The sequence below is a fragment of the Schistocerca nitens genome, chromosome 5 (assembly GCF_023898315.1).
Source record: "Schistocerca nitens isolate TAMUIC-IGC-003100 chromosome 5, iqSchNite1.1, whole genome shotgun sequence".
Taxonomy (NCBI): domain Eukaryota; kingdom Metazoa; phylum Arthropoda; class Insecta; order Orthoptera; family Acrididae; genus Schistocerca; species Schistocerca nitens.
In genome coordinates, this window is record NC_064618.1 from 447,431,657 (window position 1) to 447,455,947 (window position 24,291).

Sequence of the window (24,291 nt, forward strand, 5' to 3'; positions counted from 1 at the left end):
TTCTGTTTTTGTCAACTCTTCACGAGATGACCAAAACAGAAATAGAAACGGGGCTGACAAAGAAAATGAAACCTGATGCCATTCTAGACTACAACCTCAACAAGACAGGTATAGACAGAAATGACCAACTTATATCTTACTACCCTTTCAAGAGAAGACAAATGAAATGGTGGAAGAAACTGTTTTTCCATCTTTTTATAATGGCGGCAGTGAATGCTTTCATCTTGTATTGTAAACAAGAAACAATCAGAACAAAGGCTGCCATTTGGCAAATTTTCTTCTGCAATTAGATGAAGAATTTTCAATTAAAGGTGCTGTACATCAACATACTGCTACTCCCCAAAATGTGTGTAGCAGCAGACTTTCAGGAAAGCATTTTGCAGAAAAAAACAAAGCAGTCCAACGGAAAGTCTTCAAGAAATGAAACAGTATGCTGGTGCCCTGACTGCAAAATTCCACTGTGCATGCCAGAGTGTTTCAAATTGTACCATACAAGGGCAAATTATTGTTAAATGTACCGATAAGAATCTGCGCAGAATTTTTTTTCACTAAATATATACTGAAATGTAAATAACATTTGCGTCCTAAATTTGTATTTAAATGTGCTTTATTTTACAAATTGATCAAATAGGAACCTTTCCCTCTAAAAAAATGTTTCCATATCTTTAAATAAGGCTATAAGAATGAAATGGTAGTTAATTAAAGCAACGTCAAAAATGCCCGGTATTCTGTTACATGCATGCTCCAAAGGGTTGGGAACTCAAAGTCTTATGCCCGGTATTCTGTTACATGCATGCTGCAAAGGGTTGGGAACTCAAAGTCTTAAAGGGAAAGTAGTTGTTGGTAAGTATAAAGTTGATTAAGATGAGCAAGAAGGTTGTCACAGGTTTGGAATCAAGTGGGTGCTGATGTTGGTACAGAGGAAGGTGACATCAATGGTCATGAACATGGTGTGTGGTGGGAGTGGGACAGGCACAGATTTCAGATGGTCTAGGAAGTGGATAGTGTCTTTAATGTAGGAGGGAAGTCTTTGTACTGTGGACTGTAGGTGTTGATCAATGGCAGACACACATTTGGTGGGTGCTTAGACGCCAGCAACTACAGGATGGGCAGGACGATTGGGTTTGTGGATCTTAGTTAAAAGTTAAAAGGTGGGGGTTCATGGTTTGGGTGGGGGTAAAAAGTTCTGTGGTATTTTAAGGAGGGAATGCAGGTCAGTTTGAATCACAGGGATGGGATCTTGATGGCAGGTGCTGTATGTAGAGTTGTCGGACAGCTCGCATAGACCTTTACTAACATACTCCTGTTGGTCAACTACCACAGTGGTAGACCCTTTGACTGCTGGGAGGATAATGACGGCGTCATCAGCTTTTACGGAACAAAGAGCCTCAAGTTCTGTAGAGGACAGTTTAGGGTCATGTTGCAGAGAACTGAGGAAGCATAGTGAAGCAATGCTGCACATGAGGAATTCTCGGAAGGCTTGTACGGGATGATTTTGAGTAGTGGTGGTAGATCCAGTTGGTATTGTGGTTGGAACTGTTCAAGGCAGGGTTCAAAGCCAGGTTAGCTGTTGTAAAGGTTTTGGGATTGCGTTGCAAAGTGATATTTGCAGTTGACATTACATGTGAAAGTAGGTCCTTTACCAAAACAGCATGATTAAATGTGGGTTTAGGGCTGAAAGTGAGAGCCACAGATAATACAGGTAATTAAGGAAGAGAGAGAGCTTTTGATAAAAAGTTGAAAAATGCTATACTATTGTGACTAGTTCTTGTGATTATGAGTTATTTTTGGTCTGGGAGGTAGTGGTGAACCCTGTGGGATACTACAAAGGTTGGCCAAGCTTGGTTTGTAGGAGAGGAGTAGTGGTTGATGGCATGGCTGTTTACAGAGTTGCAGATGGACAGGAAGGAAAATACCACTGTTGAGGTAGTTACGGAGATGAGGGGATAGCTTTTTAAGATTAAGTCTGGCTTGCTGTTGCAATTTGAAGTTGGCTTCTTGGATAATACCATCCAAGGAAACATGAGAGGCAAGTAATTGCAGAATTTTGTAGGAGACAAGTTTGATGGAGTGGAAATTGGCACTTGAGCTATCTATTGCAATTACTTGACTAATCTGTGACCTATCTGCCTAAAAGCTCAATCTATAAAACTTCTTACCCGACCCAAACCACGCACCCTGTAAAAGGACACCCTCCTTCAGCATTACTTTTCTTCAACAGGATTAGTCGATACCAAAAATAATTACAACTTTTCAAACAGGTTAATATTACCTCAGCTGTTTTTCTGAAAGAATTTCACATGATTTTGAACACAATGTGATATATTTCAGGCTATAATCCATAAAAAGAAATTATTTTTGTTGTTACATTCGATATGTACTAGCTCTGTATGTACAGCTAAAATTACTTCCCCCCCCCCCCCCCCCCCCGCCTTGGAATATTTGAAGTTACAAAAGATCTGGCACACTTAAAATTCCTAATATTAATTGTGCAATCTGACAAAAGTTATTATGTTTCCTTCTGAATTCATTTATAAAATAATGATCTAAATTGGTGGAGATTCATTCTCAAGAAAATTTGTAAGTTCTGGAATATTGTTAGTACTGCACAATGGATTAGTAGTGGGCATGCCACTGATGTTTTTATTTTTGGTAATAACAAAGTAATTTTTGGTTTTGAAGTGGAAAATGCAAAGACAGTGTGATATAGAAAAATGTGAAAGAATAAAAATTACAGAAACAGGAATTACCACTCAGGCAATACTTCAGCATTATTTACGTCAATTTAAACTTTAAGAACATACAATGTCAAAAAATTCAGCTTCAATAATCAGCCCCTAGATGTGAAGAACTTGAGAGAACTACGAGAAAAGAAGATAAGTACAAAGTTTATTGTAAATCTTACTCCACTCTACGCTTATTAGAAAAGTTAATTGCGAAGTCAGTGACAATCAACAAATGATGTGAGGGAGGGGTAGATTACAAACCCCCCACCCCCTTTTACCTTCTTTCTAAGATCCACAAACCCAATTATCCTGGCCATCCTATAGTTGCTGCCTTCAAAGCACCCACTGAACATACACCTGCCTTGATTGATCAACACCTGCAACCCATAGTACAAAGACTTCCCTCCTCTATTAAAGATACCATGAATTTCCTAGATCGTCTGAAATTTGTGCCCGTCCCACTCCCATCACACCCCTTGCTTGTCACCAACTATGCCACCTCCCTCTGTACCAGCATCCCCACGTACACGGTCTGTCAGCTGATGAAAATTTCCTGTCAGTGTCCAACTGACTTCAATCCTATATCCTTCTTGTTCATCTTAATCAACTTTATACTTACCAACAACTACTTCACCTTCAAGGGGCAGGCATACAACAGATCAGTGATATGGCCATGGGAACCAGAACGTTTCCTTCCTATGCCAACCTTCTCATGTGTCACTTCAAGGGAGATTTCCTAGGATCCAAAAGCCTTCAGCCACTGGTTTGGTTTAGATACATTGATGACATCTTTACCATATGGACTCACAGTGAAGGTGACCTATTAAAATTCCTGGAATCTCTTATATCTTCTCTCAATTATTAAATTCCACATGGTCCCATTCCAAATCCCATGCCACTTTTCTTGATGATGATCTCATTCTCACTGAGGGCCAGCTACACACTTCTGTCCACAATAGACCTACTAACAGACAACAGTACTTACATTATGACAGGTGCCATCCTTTCCATGTGAAACATTCTCCTCCATACAACCTTGGCATTCGAGGCAAATATATTTGTTCGGATGCTAACTCCTTACAGCAATTCACCACCATTCTCATCTCAGCCTTCACTGGATGTAATTACCCCACCAGCCTAGTTCGAAAGCAGCCCTGGTATTGCTGGTCCCTCCAAAAATCAACTTTAGAGCACACCATTTGCCACTCAATATACTCTCTCAAAGGGAGATCCACCTGTGAAACGATACATGTCATATACCAGCTGTTATGTATATAGTGTTTGGCCTTTTACATCAGCATGACTACCACCGAGTCATCAGTTAGGGTGAATGGACGCAGGCAGAGGGTGTAAACTGGCAACATACAATATCTTGTAGTAGACTTCCTTTAGTGAGGAATGTAAGTGGTAATAAAATACTTTGTTGTTTGCTGAAGACAAGTACTGACAACACAATGGGTACGTCATATCACATCATTGCTCGCAGCACATACTTTTCGTCTGATGATGACCACAGGCTGGTCAAATCCAGTAACAGGATTGGGAAATGCTTTTGTGATTGTGTCGTAAGAAAATAAAACACCATAATCAATTAATCAGATACTTCTCGTTAAAAATGTCATTCTATCCACAGATATATATTTTATGAAAAAAATTTCGTTGGTCTATACTTGGATTTTTAGGTTTTTATGTCCAATATACAGGTTGTTCATTTTAGTGAAGATATTTAAATACCTCGAAAACCACACATCAGATCAAATAACGTTATGATTCCAAAATGTTTGTCTCAGAGGGAGACATTCAATGATATCACATTCATCCCCCAACCCCATCCCGTCTGTGCATGGGTGAGGGGCAACTTTGAAATCTTCAATGGGAACCCCCATTTTTTATTGCAGATTACAATTCTAAGCAAAATCTACATATGTCTTGTTTGAAGCTTTTTCTTCATTTCACCAGAGATGATGCTGTAATCAAAGGAATAGAAATGGGTACACAACAGCAATTTACAACATGCTATCCAATAGTCCTTGAATAACCAAAAGCACGTGGGATCCAACCTCCAATGCTACAAGGGTAGGAAAGACCAGTGTTTCGTAACTTCTAATTGGAAATCCCATTCGCAACATTATATTCTCCAAGATATCAAACAGGGGACAACTCAATGTGCCACTGTGGCTGTGGCTCAAACAAACTTTACTCTACTTTTCCAATTGGAGTAAAGTGTTCAAACATAGTACCACCAACTTCTATACACATAGTGATGTGCTCTTCAAATGACTGTACACAGGACAGAAGCATATCTTCGGGAAAGTCAGCACAGGCATTCATGATGCGGTCTTGTTGGCACTTGCTGGTACACCTTATATTTTAAATATCCCCACAGAAAGAAATTTTTTGTTTTGTTTTAGGACGCAAACACAACTAGAGTCATATGCACCCATGTCAAAACTGTAGAATACGAAGAAAAAGAGAGGAGTTAAAAAGGACTACACGTTAATCACAATCAACAGAAGAGAAGACAGCTAGAAACAGGGACGTGGAGAAATGTCTATAAAACATGCCATAGAGAAACAGAGGTACTGAACTAAAAATTAAATGTCCTTTGCCATATTGCTACAACAGATGAAAAGTGAAACGCAGTTGACAGCCCACGTGGTGTTTGCTAAAACGGTCAATACCTCAGACGGCAAACACATACAAGTAAGTAAGTGGTTAAAAAAAGGGCATTCAGTCAGGAAATGGCAGACCGTCAAAGGTTGAACACAATGAATACAAAGGGGTGAGGACGCCGATGTCTGGGGAACATGTACTCTGCCCAGATTTGGCTGCACATATGAAGCAGAAAGTGCTTGCCCATAAGAAAAAGGTGCTGCAACATCTGATTGTGAACACCGTCTGGCCCTGACGTGGAGGATCAGGTGAAGTGAGAGTACAATCTAGCTCCCTCATAGTCAAGGTGACATTGTAGCACACAATATTCTGAGTAGAGAAGGGTATCACCCGAGCCTCCTCCCCTCGTTTCTGATGGAGGAACGCTGGGTGACAGTGGAGGAGCTCAAAATCTCCACAGAATTGTAGCCAATGTGTTGGAGATAGTAATAGGGTCCACTATGACATTGTCTCCAACTGTCAAGCCGGAAATTGGGAAGTGGATCTTGGTCCTAGAGAGCTGTGGGAGGTTGGCCCACACAATGAAAGAGGGAGTGGAACTGTTAAAAGAACTAGAGAATGAAATCCAGCTGGTTTTTTTGCTATCCCGAAGAATGCGACGATACTGTACATGCAACTGTTTATAATGAATGCAGTTTGCCATCGTAGGATGGCGAGAGCATGTCTCCGCATGGTAACTACGTCACGGCATGCCTCAGTCCACTAAGGGACTGTGATACAGCATGGTCAAGAGAAAATATGAGGACAGGAACATTCTGCGGCAGTGAGGACAATGTTTGTAAGATATTCTACCTGGTCATCAGAACTGGGGAAATGTTGTTCATCAAAGGTCGCCATGGAGGAGCAAAGTCTCCAGTCAGCCTCAGTAAGCTGACATTTGGGTGTGCACATAGGTGGGGTAGGAGTCAGAAAATAGAGAGTGCACAGGAAATGATCGCTAGAGTATGTGTCAGAGAGAATGGATCACTTGAGATGGTGGGCAAGCTAGGCAGAGCAGTAGGTCCAAATGGGAATAGGTGTGCGTGGAATCTGAAAGGAATGTGGGTGTTCCTGTTCTAAGGGAGACAAGGTTCAGGTGATTGAGAAGGTCAGCCAAAGAGAGCACCTCCCAGAGTAGGAGAACCCCAAAGGGGATGGTGCGCATTAAAGTCACCGAGCAGCAAAAAGGGGTAAGTAGCTGCCCAGTAAACTAGAGGAAGTCTGCCCTGGTGACATCGAATAACGGAGGGATGTCAACGGTACAAAGGGAAAGGTCATGTAAGGAAGGAAAAGGTGACCTGCAACAGCTTGAAGGCGGACTATAGACGTCATCTTGTAAGAGCAGGATGACTCCTCCACGAGATGGAATTCTTTCCTCGAAGAGAAGGTCAAAATGGTCTGGGAAGAAAGGTGGGGGTTTGTGGGATTAAAGGGACCAGACTGCAACGGTCATCGGTCCCTTGTTCCAAAACTTAAAAACTACCACACAGAGTAAAAAAAACACACATAATAGAGACAACAGACAACACAGGACAAGAAAAACCCAGACAAAGAAAAGACATAACAAATTAAAATCACACTGAGTGTGGCGGTGGTTGGCCGACCATAGAATAAAAAAGGAAAAGCCAACCACCGAGAACACATTAAAAACTCAGTTTAAAACCGTAGGCCAAAGGACAGAATCAACACAAAACAATAAAATAAAACATAAACACTCAAATTAAATGATAAAAACCCTCTGCCCGAATAAAACGCAAAACTAATCCTGTCATGGCAGTGTCATCTGTTAAAGGGCAGGGAGCATATCAGGCAGTGCAAATGTCTGCCTGAGCACAGCTAAAAGGGGGCAGGCCAACAAAATGTGGGCCACTGTCAAAGCCACCCCGCAGCGACACAGAGGAGGGTCCTCCCGACGCACTAAGTAACTGTGTGTCAGCCAAGAGTGGCCAATGCGGAGCCGACAAAGGACGACTGAGTCCCTGCGGTTGGCTCGCATGGATGACCGCCACACAGTCGTCGTCTCCTTAATGGCACGGAGTTTATTGGGCGTGATCCGATCGCGCCATTCAGCGTCCCAAAGTGCAAAAACTTTTCGGCGGAGGACTGCTCGCAAATCAAGTCTCTGTGAGGCCAATGTCCATAGATGGTTTACTGATGGCCTCTTTCGCCAGGCAGTCAACATATTCATTGCCCAGGATACCGACATGACCGGGGGTCCACACAAAGACCACAGAGCGGCCGCAACGGGCAAGAGTATGCAGGGACTCCTGGATAGCCATCACCGGACGAGAACGAGGGAAACACTGGTCGAGAGCTCGTAAACCGCTCAGGGAATCGCTACAGATCACGAAGGACTCACCTGAGCAGAAGCGGATATACTCTAGGGCACGAAAGATGGCGACCAGCTCAGCAGTGTAAACGCTGCAGCCAGCCGGCAATGGACGTTGTTCGGAATGGTCCCCTAGAGTAAGCGCATAACCGGCATAACCAGCAACCATCGAGCCGTCAGTGTACGCAATGCCAGAGCCCTGATACATTGCAAGGAGGGAAGAAAGCGGTGGCGGAAGGCCTCTGGAGGGACCGAGTCCTTCGGGCCCTGTGCCAATTCCAGCTGAAAGCGAGGGCGAGGCACACAACATGGGGGTGTACGCAGAGGTGCCCTGAAAGGAGGCGGAAGAAGTAAGGCCCCAAGCCCGGAGAGAAGCTCTCAGACGCGGACCGCGATCGTACTTCCAGCCCTGGGTCGACGTTCTGGAAACATGGGCAGCATAAGCGGCCAGCAAATGTTGGCAACGTAACCGCAGTGGAGGGACACCTGCCTCCACTAGTATGCTGTCCACAGGGCTGGTACGGAAAGCACCAGTGGCAAGGCGTATCCCGCTGTGGAGGATTGGGTCCAGCACCTGCAACGCAGATGGGGATGCTGAGCCATAAGCCAGGCTCCCATAATCCAGACAGGACTGGATCAACGCCTGGTAGAGCCGTAACAGGGTAGATCGGTCGGCGCCCCAGCAGGTGTGGCTCAAGCATCTCGGAGCATTTAGATGCCGCCAACACGCCTGTTTAAGCTGCCGAATATGAGGCAGCCAAGTCAGCTGGGCATCAAAAACTACACCCAAAAACATGTGGGTCTCCACCACAGCAAGGAGTTCGTCGGCAAGATAAAGCCGCGGCTCAGGATGGACCGTTCGGCGCCGGCAGAAATGCATAACGCACGTCTTGGCAGTCGAAAACTGAAAACCATGCGCTACAGCCCAAGACTGCGCCTTGCGGATAGCGCCCTGTAGCTAACGTTCAACAGCTGCAATGCCAGTAGAGCTGTAGTAAAGGCAGAAGTCGTCAGCATACAGGGAAGCAGAGAAAGAATTTCCCACCGCTGCAGCGAGCCCGTTTATTGCGATTAAAAACAGGCAGACACTGAGGACAGTTCCCTGTGGTACCCCGTTCTCCTGGACTCGGGAGGAACTATGAGAGGCCGCGACTTGCACGCGGAAGGTACAATACGACAGAAAATTTCGGATAAAGAGCGGCAGAGGGCCCCGAAGACCCCATCCATGAAGCATAGAAAGTATGTGATGACGCCATGTCGTATCGTACGCCTTCCGCATGTCGAAAAAGACAGGGACCAGGTGCTGACGGTGGGCAAAGGCAGTACGGATGGCCGACTCCAGACTCACCAGATTGTCGGTGGCAGAGCGGCCTTTATGGAATCCACCCTGAGACGGAGCCAGAAGGTCCCGAGACTCGAGTACCCAACTCAACCGCTGACTGACCATGCATTCGAGCAACTTGCAAAGAACGTTGGTGAGGCTAATGGGGCGGTAGCTGTCCACCTCCAATGGGTTCTTGCCAGGTTTCAAAACGGGGATAGCAATGATTTCCCGCCATTGCGACGGAAACTCACCCTTGACCCAGATACGGTTGTAAAGGTCGAGGAGGCGTCGCTGGCATTCCACTGAGAGGTGTTTCAGCATCAGACAGTGAATGCGATCTGGCCCAGGAGCGGTATCAGGGCAAGCGGCAAGGGCGCTGTGAAATTCCCACTCACTGAATGGAGCATTGTAGGATTCAGAATGGTGGATGCGACAAGAAAGGCTCCGACGTTCCATCCACTCTTTAATGGAGCGGAAGGCCAGTGGGTAATTGGAAGAAGCGGAACTAAGAGCAAAATGCTCTGCCAAGCTGTTGGCAATTTCGTCGGAGTCTGTACAAACTGCTCCATTCAGTGAGAGTGCAGGGATGCTGACGGGGGGTCCGATAGCCATAGAGGCGTCGGATCTTGGCCCAGACCTGCGATGGAGAGTCATGGAGGCCAATGGTGGACACATACCGCTCCAAGCACTCCTGCTTGCTTTGGCGGATAAGGCGGCGGGCCCGCGCACGCAGCAATTTGAAGGTGATGAGGTGTTCAACGCAGGGATGTCGCTTGTAATGCTGTAGCACCCGCCGGCGATCTTTAATCGCCTCAGCGATCTCAGGCGACCACCAAGGCACAGTCCGCCACCGATGGGACCCAGACGAACTGGGAATGGCAGATTCTGCGGCAGTAACGATGCTGGTGGTGACTGAGTGAACCACCGCATCAAGGCTCAATAGCGGCAATGGAGGAGAACAAGTCCCAGTCAGCCTTATTCATAGCCCATCTGCTGGAGCACCCAGAAGAGTGACGCCGTGGCAGTGACAGAAAGATTGGAAAATGGTCACTACCACACAGGTCGTCATGCACACTCCATTGGACAGACGGTAAGAGGCTAGGGCTACAGATCGATAGGTCTATGGCGGAGTATGTGCCATGCGCCACACTGAAGTGTGTGGAGGCACCATCATTTAAAATCGAGAGATCGAGCTGCGCCAATAAATACTCAACGGTGGCGCCTCGACCTGTTGCCACTGACCCACCCCACAGAGACTTATGGGCGTTAAAGTCGCCCAATAACAAGAAAGGTGGCAGCAATTGGGCTATCAGTGCAGCCAGGACATGCTGCGCGACACCACCATCCGGTGGAAGGTAAAGACTGCAGACAGTAACAGCCTGTGGCATCCACACCTGAACAGCGACAGCCTCTAAAGCTGTATGTAGAGGGACAGACTCGCTGTGAAGAGAGTTAAGGACATATATGCAGACGCCACCAGACACCCTTTCATAAGCTGCCACGGAGCATTTAAAACACCGAATCGGAGGAGGGATATATGGCTTCTCATCACAGCGGTAAACCATCACCTTGACCTTTTCGGGTAAAACATCACCTTCAAAGGCCAACATGAAGGCACCGGTGGCTACCCGATTATCCCTCGGACCCCGATGGACGCGCCGGACGAAGTGAACACCTCGTCTTTCTAGATTGGCACGTAGTTCGTCGGACTGCAGAAGAAGATCCCTGTGGAATATAATACCCTGGACCATGTTTAAACTCTTATAGGGAGTGAAGGTGACGGAAACATCCCCCAACCTGTCACAAGTGAGCAACCTCCATGACTGGGCAGAGGATGCTGTTTTGATGAGAACTGACCCAGAGCGCATTTTGGATAAGCCCTCCACCTCCCCGAACTTGTCCTCTAAATGCTCCACAAAAAACTAGGACTTGGTCGACATAAAATGATTCCCCATCTACTCGCGTACACACAAGGTACCGGGGTGAATAATCTCCACTGCCTTCTTTGGACAAACGTTCCTCCCATGGAGTAGCCAGGGAGGGAAATGATCTCTGATCAAATTTCTTTCCATTGAGGTTAGACCTCGATCGCTTAGAGACTGCTGGTGGAGGCCCACCAGCAAGAGATGATGTACCACGCTTCATTGCGGGTCATCCGCCCTGATGCCACCCACTCCGACCAGGGGCTCTCCCCACGGGCGCCACCCAGCCGCAGCAAAGACCACCTGGCAGGATGGCCTTTGCCGGGAGTCCCGATGCCCCAAAGGGATAGGATTCTACTCCTCGGCATACGTGGGGAGGTAGCAGCTCAGGCATCAGCAGTGTGATCCCCGTGTAGTCAGGGGGCTACCACCAAGAGGGTACATGACAACCCCACCACAACGGACTGGCTACCGTGCTGGATGTCGGGTGTCAAAATATCCATGTACATCACGAGGGCAAGGATGGAAGTGCACAATGGAAGGAAGGGATGCTATCCGGAACACACTGCAGCAGATGTGGCCGGAAGCTCAATGTAAGTCCAACTCCATGAAAATATCAGGTGTGCCAGATCTTAGGGCAAGATGGATTTAAGATCCACCACGTAAGGTGTCCTTCCCCTAATGGTACGCACTAACGGAAAAATTTGGAAATAGAGTGGTCAAACCCCTCAGGGGACCATCACATTAAAGGCCGAAACAGTTGAGACTCCTTTTAGTCGCCTCTTATGACAGGCAGGAATACCGTGGGCCTATTCTTACCCCCGAACCCACAGGGGGATCTGGGAAGAAATGCAAGAGCTCAAAGTGGTTGTGAGGGGACAATTTTGTTTCCTGGAGGCAGAGAACAAGTGGACACTGTGATTCTTAGAGTAGCTGTAAATCCTCTGTTTGATAAAAGGCCATGAACGTTCCACTGAAGGAGCATTATCACGAGAAAAGTGGAGGAGGGAAAACATGAAGGGGTGCCACCTCGGCAGCTGCTGAGTGCCAGCCTTCAAAGACTCACTGTTACAGGGCACAGAGCTCCTGCTCCATGAGATCTACATAGGCGCCGGCCTTCTCCTTCTTAGTCGATCTGTGGAGTCCAGGGTAGAAAAACAGTTGGTGGTGCGTACCGGTGACACCGAGGTCGGCTGGGCAAGGGCGACACCGTGAAAGAGGATCTCCGAGTGGGCGAAGGAGAAGACCATTTGCCTTTGTTTGACTTCTCGGAGCCTTTCCAATTGGCAGAGGAAGACTCAGGTGTTTGTTGGCTGGAGGGATATCTAAAGTCTTTGTGGGAGTATTCCTTCCATCCTTTCCGGCCAGCTGATCGTGTAGAAGGTGGCTTCACCCCACGAGGTGAAAGTTTGGTGGCTTGTTGCACAGCTGGACAAGGAGATGGCGATGATACCATGACACTGGGTGTTCCACAACTGCAATGCTGAATTGGGGGTCACATATCTGCGTGGTCATGTCCTTCATGGAATGAGATGTAGCAAGAACAGTACTGCAAGTGCCAGACGTTAGAATGCAGAGTTTGTGACTAGCCAATAACTTGTGAGCGACCAGGTGAGGCACTTTTTCCTTTACCCATATCTCCTGGACAGCCCACTCATCGAGATACACAGGACTATCTCGAGATGAGGCAGCATAGTTGCCACTGCAGTTGATACAGGGAACAGAAGGAGCTGGACAATTGTCCTCATGAACATCCCCACCATTGGTTACACATTTGGCTGGATGTTGACAGGATATTTGAGTGTGGTTGAAATGATGATACTGGTAGCAGTGCATTGTGTTTGGAATGTACGACTGTGATAACTTTATAGCCTGCCTTGATCCTGGACAGAAGCACCATTCTATCAAAAGTGAGAAAAAGAGTGTGTGTGGGCACCAAGGATGTATCTACCTTTTTCATCACCCAATGGACTGCAATGACAGCCTGATCATAGAGGTACGTTTGGATTTCTGCCTCAGTCAGACCATTGAGCAGCCGGAAGTATTCGGGTTCTAAGGGCCTCAGCATGAACATGATAGCTGTGGAGAAGCAAAGCAACAGGCAGCTGCTGTTCTTGAGAATCAGAAGTAGTCTCCAAAAGTAAAGTGCCATTGTGTAAAAAAGAGCAGGATTTCACAGAGCCGGAAACTGCAAAAACACTTTTCTGAATAAGAAATGGATTTATCATTGCAAAGGACTGACCATCTTCAGTACGTGAAACCACGAGGAACCATGGTGCAACTGGGTGGGTCTTTGAATCAGGAGTCTCATTCTGTTTACTTCTTGTAGATATTGACTGCAGAGATAATGAGTGGCTCATTGTGAGAAAATCCTACATGATGGCCAGCGTCTCTGATGGCATGCCTTCCCACATGGCATCTCATAAATAAGAATTGTGTAGCCATTTCTATTCCGCCCATTACAGCACCATCTGCGGCGAAATGAAGAAAATGCTTCAGACAAAATGTATATAGATTTTTCCATAAAATCATAATCTGCAATAAAAATGGAAGTCCCAACTGAAGATTTCAAAGTTGCCCCCACCACCCGCACACAGGGTGGGGTGGTAGTTGTGTGTGATATGATTTGATGTCCCCCTCCAAGATGATAAACGAACTGGAATTATAAACTTTTTTGACCTGATGTGTACCTTTTGAGACATTTCAATGTCTTCACTTAAAATGAACACCCTGTAAATTTCAAAGTGAGAGTTCCATCATAAGAGTTTTGAAGATTCACTTGAGGCACTTCATCACGTTCTCTTTAAGCAGCTGCGCCCGAATGAAGTTTTGCTATATATAAACAGAAAAACATAAGAACACTAGTAAAAACAAACTAACTACAATACTTGAGTCTGTACTCGGGTCCCTGCCCAAAATTAATAAAGTCGACAATTAGGCTGACGATAATTTCATGCAACTGCACAGAATACAGGGTCAATAAAATACTAAAAGAAATACTAGAGAAGGTTCATGCATTTGAAAACAACAGGTCAGTTAATAATGGTTCTGAGTAAGCTGTACAGATACCTAACAATTGTAGAATAGCATCTCTAGACATAACATATTTATTTTGTAACACAAACACATAAAAACCACCTTAGATATAATAACATACACCATGCATACATAAAAGAATTTCAGGTTCTGAAATTACAGAACTCTTATTTAATGGTACAACAAGTAAATACTAACAGTATAACTGTGAGCATCAGCTTATCTAGTGTAATAGATATTCTTTTAGCTTGCCATATATGACACAGTAATATTGCTAGGAGGAAAATAAAGACAATAATAAGTAAAAGGTGTTCCGTTCCCAACACGAGAACATTAAATTTGTAGCTCAACTTTAACAAACGAACTGTGAACTTTCTCATCCTGAAGGTTGGCATTTGAAATAACAAATATACCTTTGACACATAAGAACATTACCACCACACATGCTACTGTTCACAATACCATCATGCGAATGCCACTCACACAAACTTTCTGCTTTCAGATCCATGGTACACAGAGTGGTTAAATTAGTTATCTTTGGCAATTAAAACAGCCCAAAGAAATGGGCACACTTCACACAAAACAATACCCTCTACCAAAAAATTGAACAAAACAATTTCACAGTGCTGACCACCTGACACACTTCTGACTGTGTCAAGAAGATGTTATCACAGTCTTGAATGTGTTGGAAACCTCTCATATATACTAGTTAACATTTTCCAGCACTCCAATATAAATATTAGGTTTTGTACAAAAAATAAACTATTGCACTGGATCCTAAACAAGTTAAATAAAAGACAAACTAGCACATTAAAGATCAACAATTTCTAGTCAAAGTGGCAACAAGTTTAGAGCAAGTTTTACTGAACATCTTGAAGCTTTACATCTTCAACAAGCAAACAAATTGGCAGAAGCTGCCTACTTGCTTAAGACTGGGCACACGGTTGATAATACAGGAAATGATAAGATCCTCTTTATTCAAAACAAAATTTAAAAAAAAAGAGTAAATTTAGAACAGTTACAAAGTTTTAGGCACAAAATTACACATTCACACCACACATTCAATGTCAAGACCACAGTTCTCAATACTTTCAAGGGACTCTGGCTATAAATAGCTCACCTACTGTAAACTCTTATTTCGTGGTTTCTTCTTCTTCTTCTTCTTCTTCTTCTGTTCCTTGATAAAAATCTCATCATAAACATGTTGTATAAACAGTCTGAACCTAATTTCATTCTAATTTACATAATTACTAATAGTTTTAAGAAAATTATAGTCTTTGATAGCAGTCTTGTACCTACAATGTGGTGTACCTATCAGTAGAACTACACTGCAAAAAAAATGTGAAGCGTATAGAAGGGAAGGAGGAAAGAAAATGAAACTTCACCATTTGACAGGGTAATTGGTATTATTTCGGTGCTTAACATATCAAGTCAAATTTATGAGGAACTTGGCAGTATGAGCCCACTTACCAGTATGACATTGTACCCCCTCTGGCCTTGATGAATGTGCTTATTTAGTTAGTATGGGGGTCATCAAGACACTGTATCCTATTCAGACACACAATGGTCCATAAATGATACAACTGGGCCTTGACATCCTGGATACTGGCTCTGGGATAAAGTTGTTGCCCAAGCTGGTCCCACATATGTTCTACTGGGGACTGATCTGAGGATTTTGCTGGCCAGGTGTGGACAAACATTCCACTGTTGGAAAATGGCACAGTGATACTGTCCTGCGAGAGAAACACATGAGGATGTAGGATGTCCGTGACAGCCATTATCTGAAGTCGTACCACATGGCTCCCAACACCATACACCACATGCAACACTGATGCACTTCATCAAAACATTGAAAAATGAGACCTCACTCTATGTCCTCCCATATTGTGCAGAGTCACAATTCATTGCTGAATACAGTGCGACACTATTCATCAACAGTCCATTCTTCCTGGTCACAGTCCTACTCCAAATACAAATGTTTGTGCTGGACAGTAATTCCCTAGTCCAACTGTTACTAGTCTCTGGCCAACAGTGCAGGATGAAACAGAAAGTTGCAGGGAGTCCATTTACTTGTTCTCAGATGGCAGGTGCAGATGTGAAGGAGTCACAAGTTTCTTAGTGCACAATTCGACAATTTTCCCTTGTGGTGGTCAGATGGCATCAACCAGAACCTTGATGACGAGTGTGCTGCCCTCGCATACAGTCCAACAAGGGGCAACTGTCACATCCAAATGCCCCACAAATCTTTATAATCCATGATTTGACCAGCCTGCCAAATGTAAATCCACAATGAGACCCATTTCAAATTCTGTCGGGTTCTGATAATGCAGTCTATTATGCATATGCGGCATCTCTGTGTACTTCATTGTTATCATTCAACATCTGATGCTGTTCACAGCCCTTATATACCCCACCAGCCCTGAGAACAACACTGAACATTAACAACACTAATGCACTCCGGTGGCTATTCTGTCACACAGAATTGCATCTCTGTCATTTAAATACCCACAGAGTGTACGTACATGTATGAATTTATGTTGACATTCAAGCACGTCTTATGTGTGCTTCACATTTTTTGTCAGGCTGTTTTAAGTGAACATCTTTGGTCACATACAAGTTCCTTTTCAATGTTTTAATACCACAGTTAGTTGACAACGTCTGTGCAAGAAAACTCCAAAAACTTGGGGCAATTTCACCATAGACTGCCAGTGGAGCAGGTTCTCACAATATGCAAATATTTTACAGTGCTGTAGTTTTTCTTTACTAGCACTCATAATTTTTCACATTTATATTCTTCATGACAGGTTATACATAGACAGGAGAAAGTGAGAGAGAGGCTCATTAACAGTATCCATCAAACTGGGGCCATACAATGATGATGAAGATGATATAACACACAATCTCTCCCAGGTGTGGCTCCTTCACCACGCCCAGCTGAAGTTTCAAGTGAATCTCTGAAAACTTGCTGATGGAGCTATCATTCCTAAATATGTACAAGAAATAAAAAAAAATTATGATGCGTGTAAATGCCAGTTATTAGTTTCTTATTGGTTAAAATACCAAAGTTGGCAGTTAATTTAAGTGTTAACTTGTTGTTAGAGAAAAATATGAGGAATTAACATTAAAATATTTTGAATGAATTTTAAAACTATTTACTGGGTCACTGTCATACCAAAAATTAATCAATTAATTAAGTAATTCAGCAAGATTAAGAGAAAATGCAATGAGCACCACACGTGGCTAGTGCTATACAGAGAAAATGAACTTTTCAGGTATATATAACCAGTTAGATGCACATAACAGGAGACTGTGAAGTCTGGAAGGTAGGAGACGAGGTAATGGCAGAAGTAAAGCTGTGAGGATGGGTCGTGAGTCGTGCTTGGGCAGCTTAGTTGGTAGAGCACTTGCCCGTGAAAGGTAGAGGTCCTAAGTTCGAGTCTCGGTCCAGCACACAGTTTTAATCTGCCACAAAGTTTCACATATAACTCTTCACCCTAAAAAGCTTCAAGATTTGATGAATAAAAAATAGGGGACAGTTAAGAAGATTATTCTAACACTTCAGGTGTTCTATGTAGTGTCTGTCCCCACCCCCTCCCCCACATTAGTACAATGCACAGCATGTTAACTGCTTATACAACCACATGAAAAAGTTGTTCTTTGGAATGTTGTTCAAATAGCCTCCCACACTGGCTTGGATGTCAATAATGTCATCAAAATGTTTACCTTTGATGTGAATTTCTCCACTTATTGGTTTTCATGGCAGATTAATATTGATAGCAATAAGTCTGTGATGTAGATGCAGATGATTTTTTCTTGAAAAGAACTGTCCAAGTTTTGCATTTCAATGAAGTTGTGGCAGTCGTCCACAGTTCGTTTTTATTTGGGAATCGAGTTGTGTGGGACAAACTTTGCACACTTCTTCAACACATTTTGAAGAATTTATTTAGACATGTTGCTCCATTGTGTTTAGTGAGACAACAGCACTGACACACTATAGCTGCAACCCCACTAATTAAAGCTTTCTGTTTTTTACTGTTGTTAGCTCAAGCTGTCACCGTAGTTACTGTACTGGCTTTACTTACATGCTGGGAACAAAATCAATCTCTCAACTTTCTGGATGAATGGTGACAAACAAGTAACTCAAACAACAATTATTAAAAATAATATATTTTCCTTAAGTTCTGCAAATATTATTTATTTGTTCATGTATTGTATCTGAGCCTCTTAGACCACTGTTTGGTGATAATATTAGCAGAAGGTCAGGAAAGTGTTTCCCTTTTTAATATTACTGTCGAGTTCTGTCAAGCACCAAGGGAAGATTCAGCTATGTCAAAGAAGATACATTTTCTAGTGCAATGCAAAAAACACATCAATATTCCAAGTCAAAACGTGGTTGGACACACTGTTACTTAAATGTGATGCCAACAGTTTGCTAAACGAATGTCAAGAAACTTTTAGCGGTTCAACATGATAACAGTTTCTGCTGAATGAACTCACCAATCCACAGCCGTCAACAATGACAACTGCTATCACTACAACCCATGTCCAATATGACGCTTCAAAACATAAACAGAGCAAAATATTCCTCCAGTGCCTCAAACTACTGTGTTCATGTCAACACATTTGTGTATAAACTGGTAAATATTCTCACGTTCTTGGAAAAATGTCATGCATAATGACCACGAACGTGTTGGTCAAATTACATATCTGTACAAATTTTGAAGCTTCTTATTGAGCAAATGGTAGGACTAAATGCTGGGTACACCTTAGTTAGCATTGTCAGTACTGGCTTCCACAAAATGAAGCAGTGTTGAAAGCAGTTCCTAGACAGAGAAGCCTTAGAATTAATAGCTATACTTTCCCTTTAGCACACTGAAGGGCCTATATTCACCCATAACAATGCATCAGCATGTTTTGCCCAAAATGTCAAAGCTCTCTTTGCAACATACCAAATATAATTCCTTCCTTGGTATGCCTCTTGGACTAACACTTTGTCAACTAAAAATATACAACAAAGGTCACCTGCAGTTCACGTGAAGAGGTCAGAAGCAGATACCAATTAATTATGGAGCAGGTTGTAACAACGCAGAAAACAGCTCTGTCATCCCACGTTTATACAGTTCTACAGTCAGGAGTAAATTCTGTAGCTTTAAACGTCTATTACAGCATCTACAGCATATAATTTAAGTTTTACATTACACTAGTGACGAAGCAAATGAAAGCAACAACTACCATTGTTAAGTCCACTACAAAACATATTTAACCTAACATCTGATGTCAGGTATGTGCAAACTTCAGCTACTAAAGAAGAAAGGTAGTCTGCTTCCAACAACAGAAAAGCTTTTATTATGCAAGACAATCATCAACACATTACTCCACACATGTTCAAAACTTTTCTTTTAGTCCTTTAATTTTCTTTATTTGTTACACTTCTTTACATTTCATGCCATGCATCATCATGTCTAAAAAGCTTGTTAATATTATTGGAGCTGTAACTGCTGCATATTTCAGTTTCCTGGGTTTCATCCACTATCAGACACACAATAAAACTGATTTACTATCAAATACTAATGCCCCTCCCTGACAACTACAAAGATCCTAAGTATATTAGCAACAAAAGTTAGCAATGAGTATAACATAATTGTCTAATTCATCATTTTAGCTGCCGTGGAGATTAATAACTGAATTCATATTAGGTAATACGAAATACTGTACCCTGCCTTACTAACAGATATGCTTATCACCCAGTACCCATGACAAACATTTTAACAAAACTAAACAAACTTATTAAGACTAAACTCTTTAAACAGTTCCCCTCTTCACAATTACAATAATACAAAACCGATAAATAATTAATCTAATCTTTTATACATTTTCCCTTCTCAACTACAGCCAACCTTCGGTCAACGAGAAAATAACTGCAAAATAAGCAAACAGATCAGTAAAAGTTTCACTATTACACACGAGTGTAGGTTATCAAATTAACACTACTATTTAACTACGTACCACAACAACGTTTGGAAATGATGAAACAGGAACTGGAAGTTGGGAAGGGAGAAGCGCAGGTTACTGGTAGGAACACAGCCATACTTATCCACTTGTCAATAAGTTTAGAGTTCCTCCTTAGAAGCCCCAATGAAGATTCCTTTACTGTCAACAATGACACAATAGTTACTTCTTCATAATTTATTTAATGACTGTAATTTCTTACAGTGTAAGTGCTACTGGATGTGGTATTCTGAACAACCACAAACAGGAATATCTACCATCAAGGAAACAAAATGATAGCAGAACACATTTTCTGGAAGTTGAAACTCTTACAGCATATAAGCTCACACATGTCTTAAATTAATGTTTTGTTTTCCTACTTTATCCACACGTCACACGAGGTAAACAAGAGTGAACCTAATTTTATATATTTCAGACTGTGGTCTCACATTTACAACACAGCATTAAAAATTAATTTAAACTGCTCAATAAATACCATTAAGGTGGTCCAGAAAACCTTCACTGCCACCCTTATCAAGTGTTTAAAATAACTCTTCAACTTTTTGCATCATCATTTCCTGGGTCAATTATTCAGTCATAAACAGTTCCGCCCTTGTGAAGGAATGTTTTATGTTTCACATCTCTTTGCGCACTCATTGTTTTAGAAAACACTTACTAATCCACCAAAGTTCTCTTACACATAATCTAGCAGACCCTAGTTTTTAAATACAGTTTGTCTGTCAGTAAATTATTCAGTTCTGGAATTGAAAAAAATATGGGGCAGGTAACTGATTGCAAAAACTTCAAAATTCACTAAAATCTAGATCATCTTACAGCAAAAATAAAGAATTTACCCCCCCCCCCCCCACTCAGATGATGAATTCAAGGGTACAACGAATGTATGATGTACAAGAAGTAAGGCAAACAATTCCTTCATTTTTAATACTAAAGCCACTTACATTACATCAAACTAATCTGGGGCTTTTTCGTATCACACAATGGGAGATGCTGTCTTACTTTGAAACTAATGTAGAAGCTCTTCCACACAAAATGTTCTTAACACAATTTACAAAGGATACTTTCAAGCCAACATGTTCCATACCAAAATATTAATAATAATTTGTTTACTTGTTATTATACAACTGTTTGTTTAACCTAAATAAAACTAGGTACAACTCTGAAGAAAAATTAATAATTCATGTAACAAAATATATTCAAACTTCTTATATAGCTTCATTAACAAAGCACTGGAAACATTCTGAAAGTTGTAATTACTGCTGACCCGTGAAATTACTGTGATACTGAACCAACACTATTTTATTTCAAATATTTCTTTTTCTCCCTTCAGAGTTGAATCCATCACCACATATATTGCTTGATTTCGTACTCTGATTTAAGTTTCTATTTTCATTCGTGTAAAACGTATCATCTTCTGAAATTGGATGAATCTTTTCGAAACATCTTGTACAGCTACTCTTTTACCAAGCAATATGAGCAGAACAATTGATGGTTTCCTTCTCTAAATGACATCTTACTCCTCCCCAAAACCCAATAACCCTCTCCCACAGGATTTTATTTCTTATTTACAATATACAATGTGTCTGTCAGACAGACTGTAAGCAAACAAAAGATCTTCGTGCCTGTTAAATACTAGTAAATGTCAATAAAATCACCAACCTCTCATTACCTCAAACACAACTTTTCCTCTCATCATTTCCACCCATCTTGATGATGTCTGCACCTTGATCCCTATATCTAACTAATTCAATTTGTAATTGCTACCAAATCCTTTCCCCAAACATCATTTCCTCTCTCAGCTACCTACCACCACCATCTCAGTTGCTGAAAAGGATGCACACTCAATTATTTTCACTGCCCATCTAAGAAATTGTTTTGAAAAAGATGTACTTTAAGATGGTCACATCTCCTCTTTCTTATGTAGCCTCAAAACATAGAAAAATACAAGTACTCTCACAAAACACACACACACACACACACACACACACAAACAACAACAACAACAACAAAAGCACAACAGCACACAAATAAAATAGGTACAGCCTGTCTGTAGGTGAGCATTTCCTTATAATCTATATGCAGACTTTCAGTTCAAAACTTTGCACCATTGGGTACAAGATATGATTCAACGGAGGAAGAAGAGGATTAGGAGATGGTATAGAGTGAAGAGTTAAGACAGTAAGTTCTTGTCTAATTGGACTTTTTCCACATACAACTTACAGTTACTAGCAGGAATTTGATTTGGCGGCTGTGGTACCATGCCTGCAGCCTGTGGACCCAGTCCAATCATCTGAGCATTTCCAGTGCCTGAAATATAATAGTACACAACCATGTTTTCAAAAAGAAATAATTATCCTTCACAAGACATAAAACAAGGAAGTATAACCTACATTGTCTACTTGACTTTTCTATAGGTGCCTAATTGTTACAAAACAACACTTGTGCAAATGTGTGAATAATAAATTATTCTAAAATCAAATTATACTGCACAGCACTAACTGAATCAAAACTTCAAGAAAGGTTTTGACGTTTCGCTCAACAAGACAACAGCATGTTGCTTGTGTCACCTTTCTGCAATGTAAGCCAATTTTCCATCTATAATTATCACTGTGCTGAGACAACAAATGAACATTACTTCCTTACTTTCTATACATTCTTTCATCAGCTCTCTGTCAGTCTCACACACTTTATCAAATTTCACTTTTTCCACTTTCTTTCTTCCCTTTCCTCATTCACCCGTCCTCAGTGTATGTTTCTCCTTACACCTCACCCAAGCTTTTTTTTTTCTCTCTCTCTCTTCTGAGTTTTCAATGTGTTTGCTTGATTGTTCTCCCAGTCTAACATCTAACATGTTAACTGCCCTGGTTGTTATTCCATACTTCCAGTTTTCAGCTCTTATTGTGGTAATTTGTTTCACTGCTACAAGTTTAGTGCAGCAATTGTCAGTATTGTACTCTGTAAACACCAGTCAAGGCTGAGTGCTTTTGCTCAAAAGTTGTCAGTATATGCACAGCAAAATGTTCCCTTCAGCTTCAATTATGTTTTCAAATTATCTGAAAGTATCAGTGCTTTATAGTACATTAATGCTATTTTTACCAATTTTACATTGAGTATTATTGCTCAAAATTATCTTTGGATGAAATATTTTGAAACTATCAGTCAAACAATGTTTAACATTGGAGTTCCTATAAAATCTGTTGCACTACTTTGATACATATGGCATCAACTAAGTTCACCAATTATATCATCTTAATTGTCATCTTTGGTCAGTAGTTCTGATTTCAGTCAGAGTGGATGCTTATGTTAATACAATGATCAAAATACAAAATAGCATTGAAATATACCATTAATATAATGTGAATCAGTTCAATCTCAAAAAACACCGAGAAGTTTTCTAAAAAATGCTACATGTACTTGAGAAAACAAGCACAGTAACAGAATTTTGTCATGGAATTACAAGCAGTAATCAGAAGCTTTAACCATCTAGTGGTTTGGTTTGGTTTGTGGTATTAAAGGGACCAGACTGCTATGGTCATCGGTCCCTTTTTCCAAAACTTAAAAACATCCATACAGAATAAAAACAAACAATGGACACGACAACAGAGAACATAGGACAAGAAAGACACAGACTGAGACCAGACAAAAGGAATTAAAATCACACAGAGTGTGACAATGGTTGGCCGACCATAGAGACAAAAAAGGAAAAGCCAACCACCTAGAAACACACTAAAAAATAACCCAGTATAAATTCGTAGGCCAAAGGCCAGACTCATAACAAAAAAATGACAAACACTCAGAGTGTTTGTGATAAACCCCTGCCCGAATAAAACGCAAAACTAAGCCTGTCATGGCAGTGTCATCTGTTAAAAGGGCAGAGAGCGTATCAGGCAGCACAAATGTCTGCCTGAGCACAGCTAAGAGCGGACAGGCCGACAAAATGTGGGCCACTGTCAAAGCCGCCCCGCAGCGACACAGAGGCGGGCCCTCACGGCTCAGTAAGTATCTATGCGTCAGCCGGGTGTGGCCAATGTGGAGCCGACAAAGGACAACTGAGTCCCTGCGAATGGCTCGCATGGATGACCGCCACACAGTCATCGTCTCCTTGATAGCACGGAGTTTCTTGAGTGTGGTCAGATCGCACCATTCAGCGTCCCAAAGCGCGAAAACTTTGTGGCATAAGACTGCTTGCAAATCAGTCTCCGGGAGGTCAATGTCCAGAGTTGGTTCACTGGTGGCCTGTTTGGCCAGGCGGTCAACATGTTCACTGCCCGGGATGCCGACATGACCAGGGGTCCA

At 42.3% G+C, this 24,291-nt stretch overlaps 1 protein-coding gene across 1 annotated transcript in view; it reads right to left on the bottom strand.

Moving 5' to 3' along the window:
* LOC126260257 (mediator of RNA polymerase II transcription subunit 15) overlaps positions 1-24,291 on the bottom strand; it is a 165,811-nt gene that overhangs the window by 97,231 nt on the left and 44,289 nt on the right. Inside the window, exon 5 of the mRNA XM_049957585.1 lies at positions 22,216-22,302. Within this exon, the coding sequence (XP_049813542.1) occupies positions 22,216-22,302 (87 nt within the window). The remainder of the gene's footprint in view (positions 1-22,215; positions 22,303-24,291) is intronic.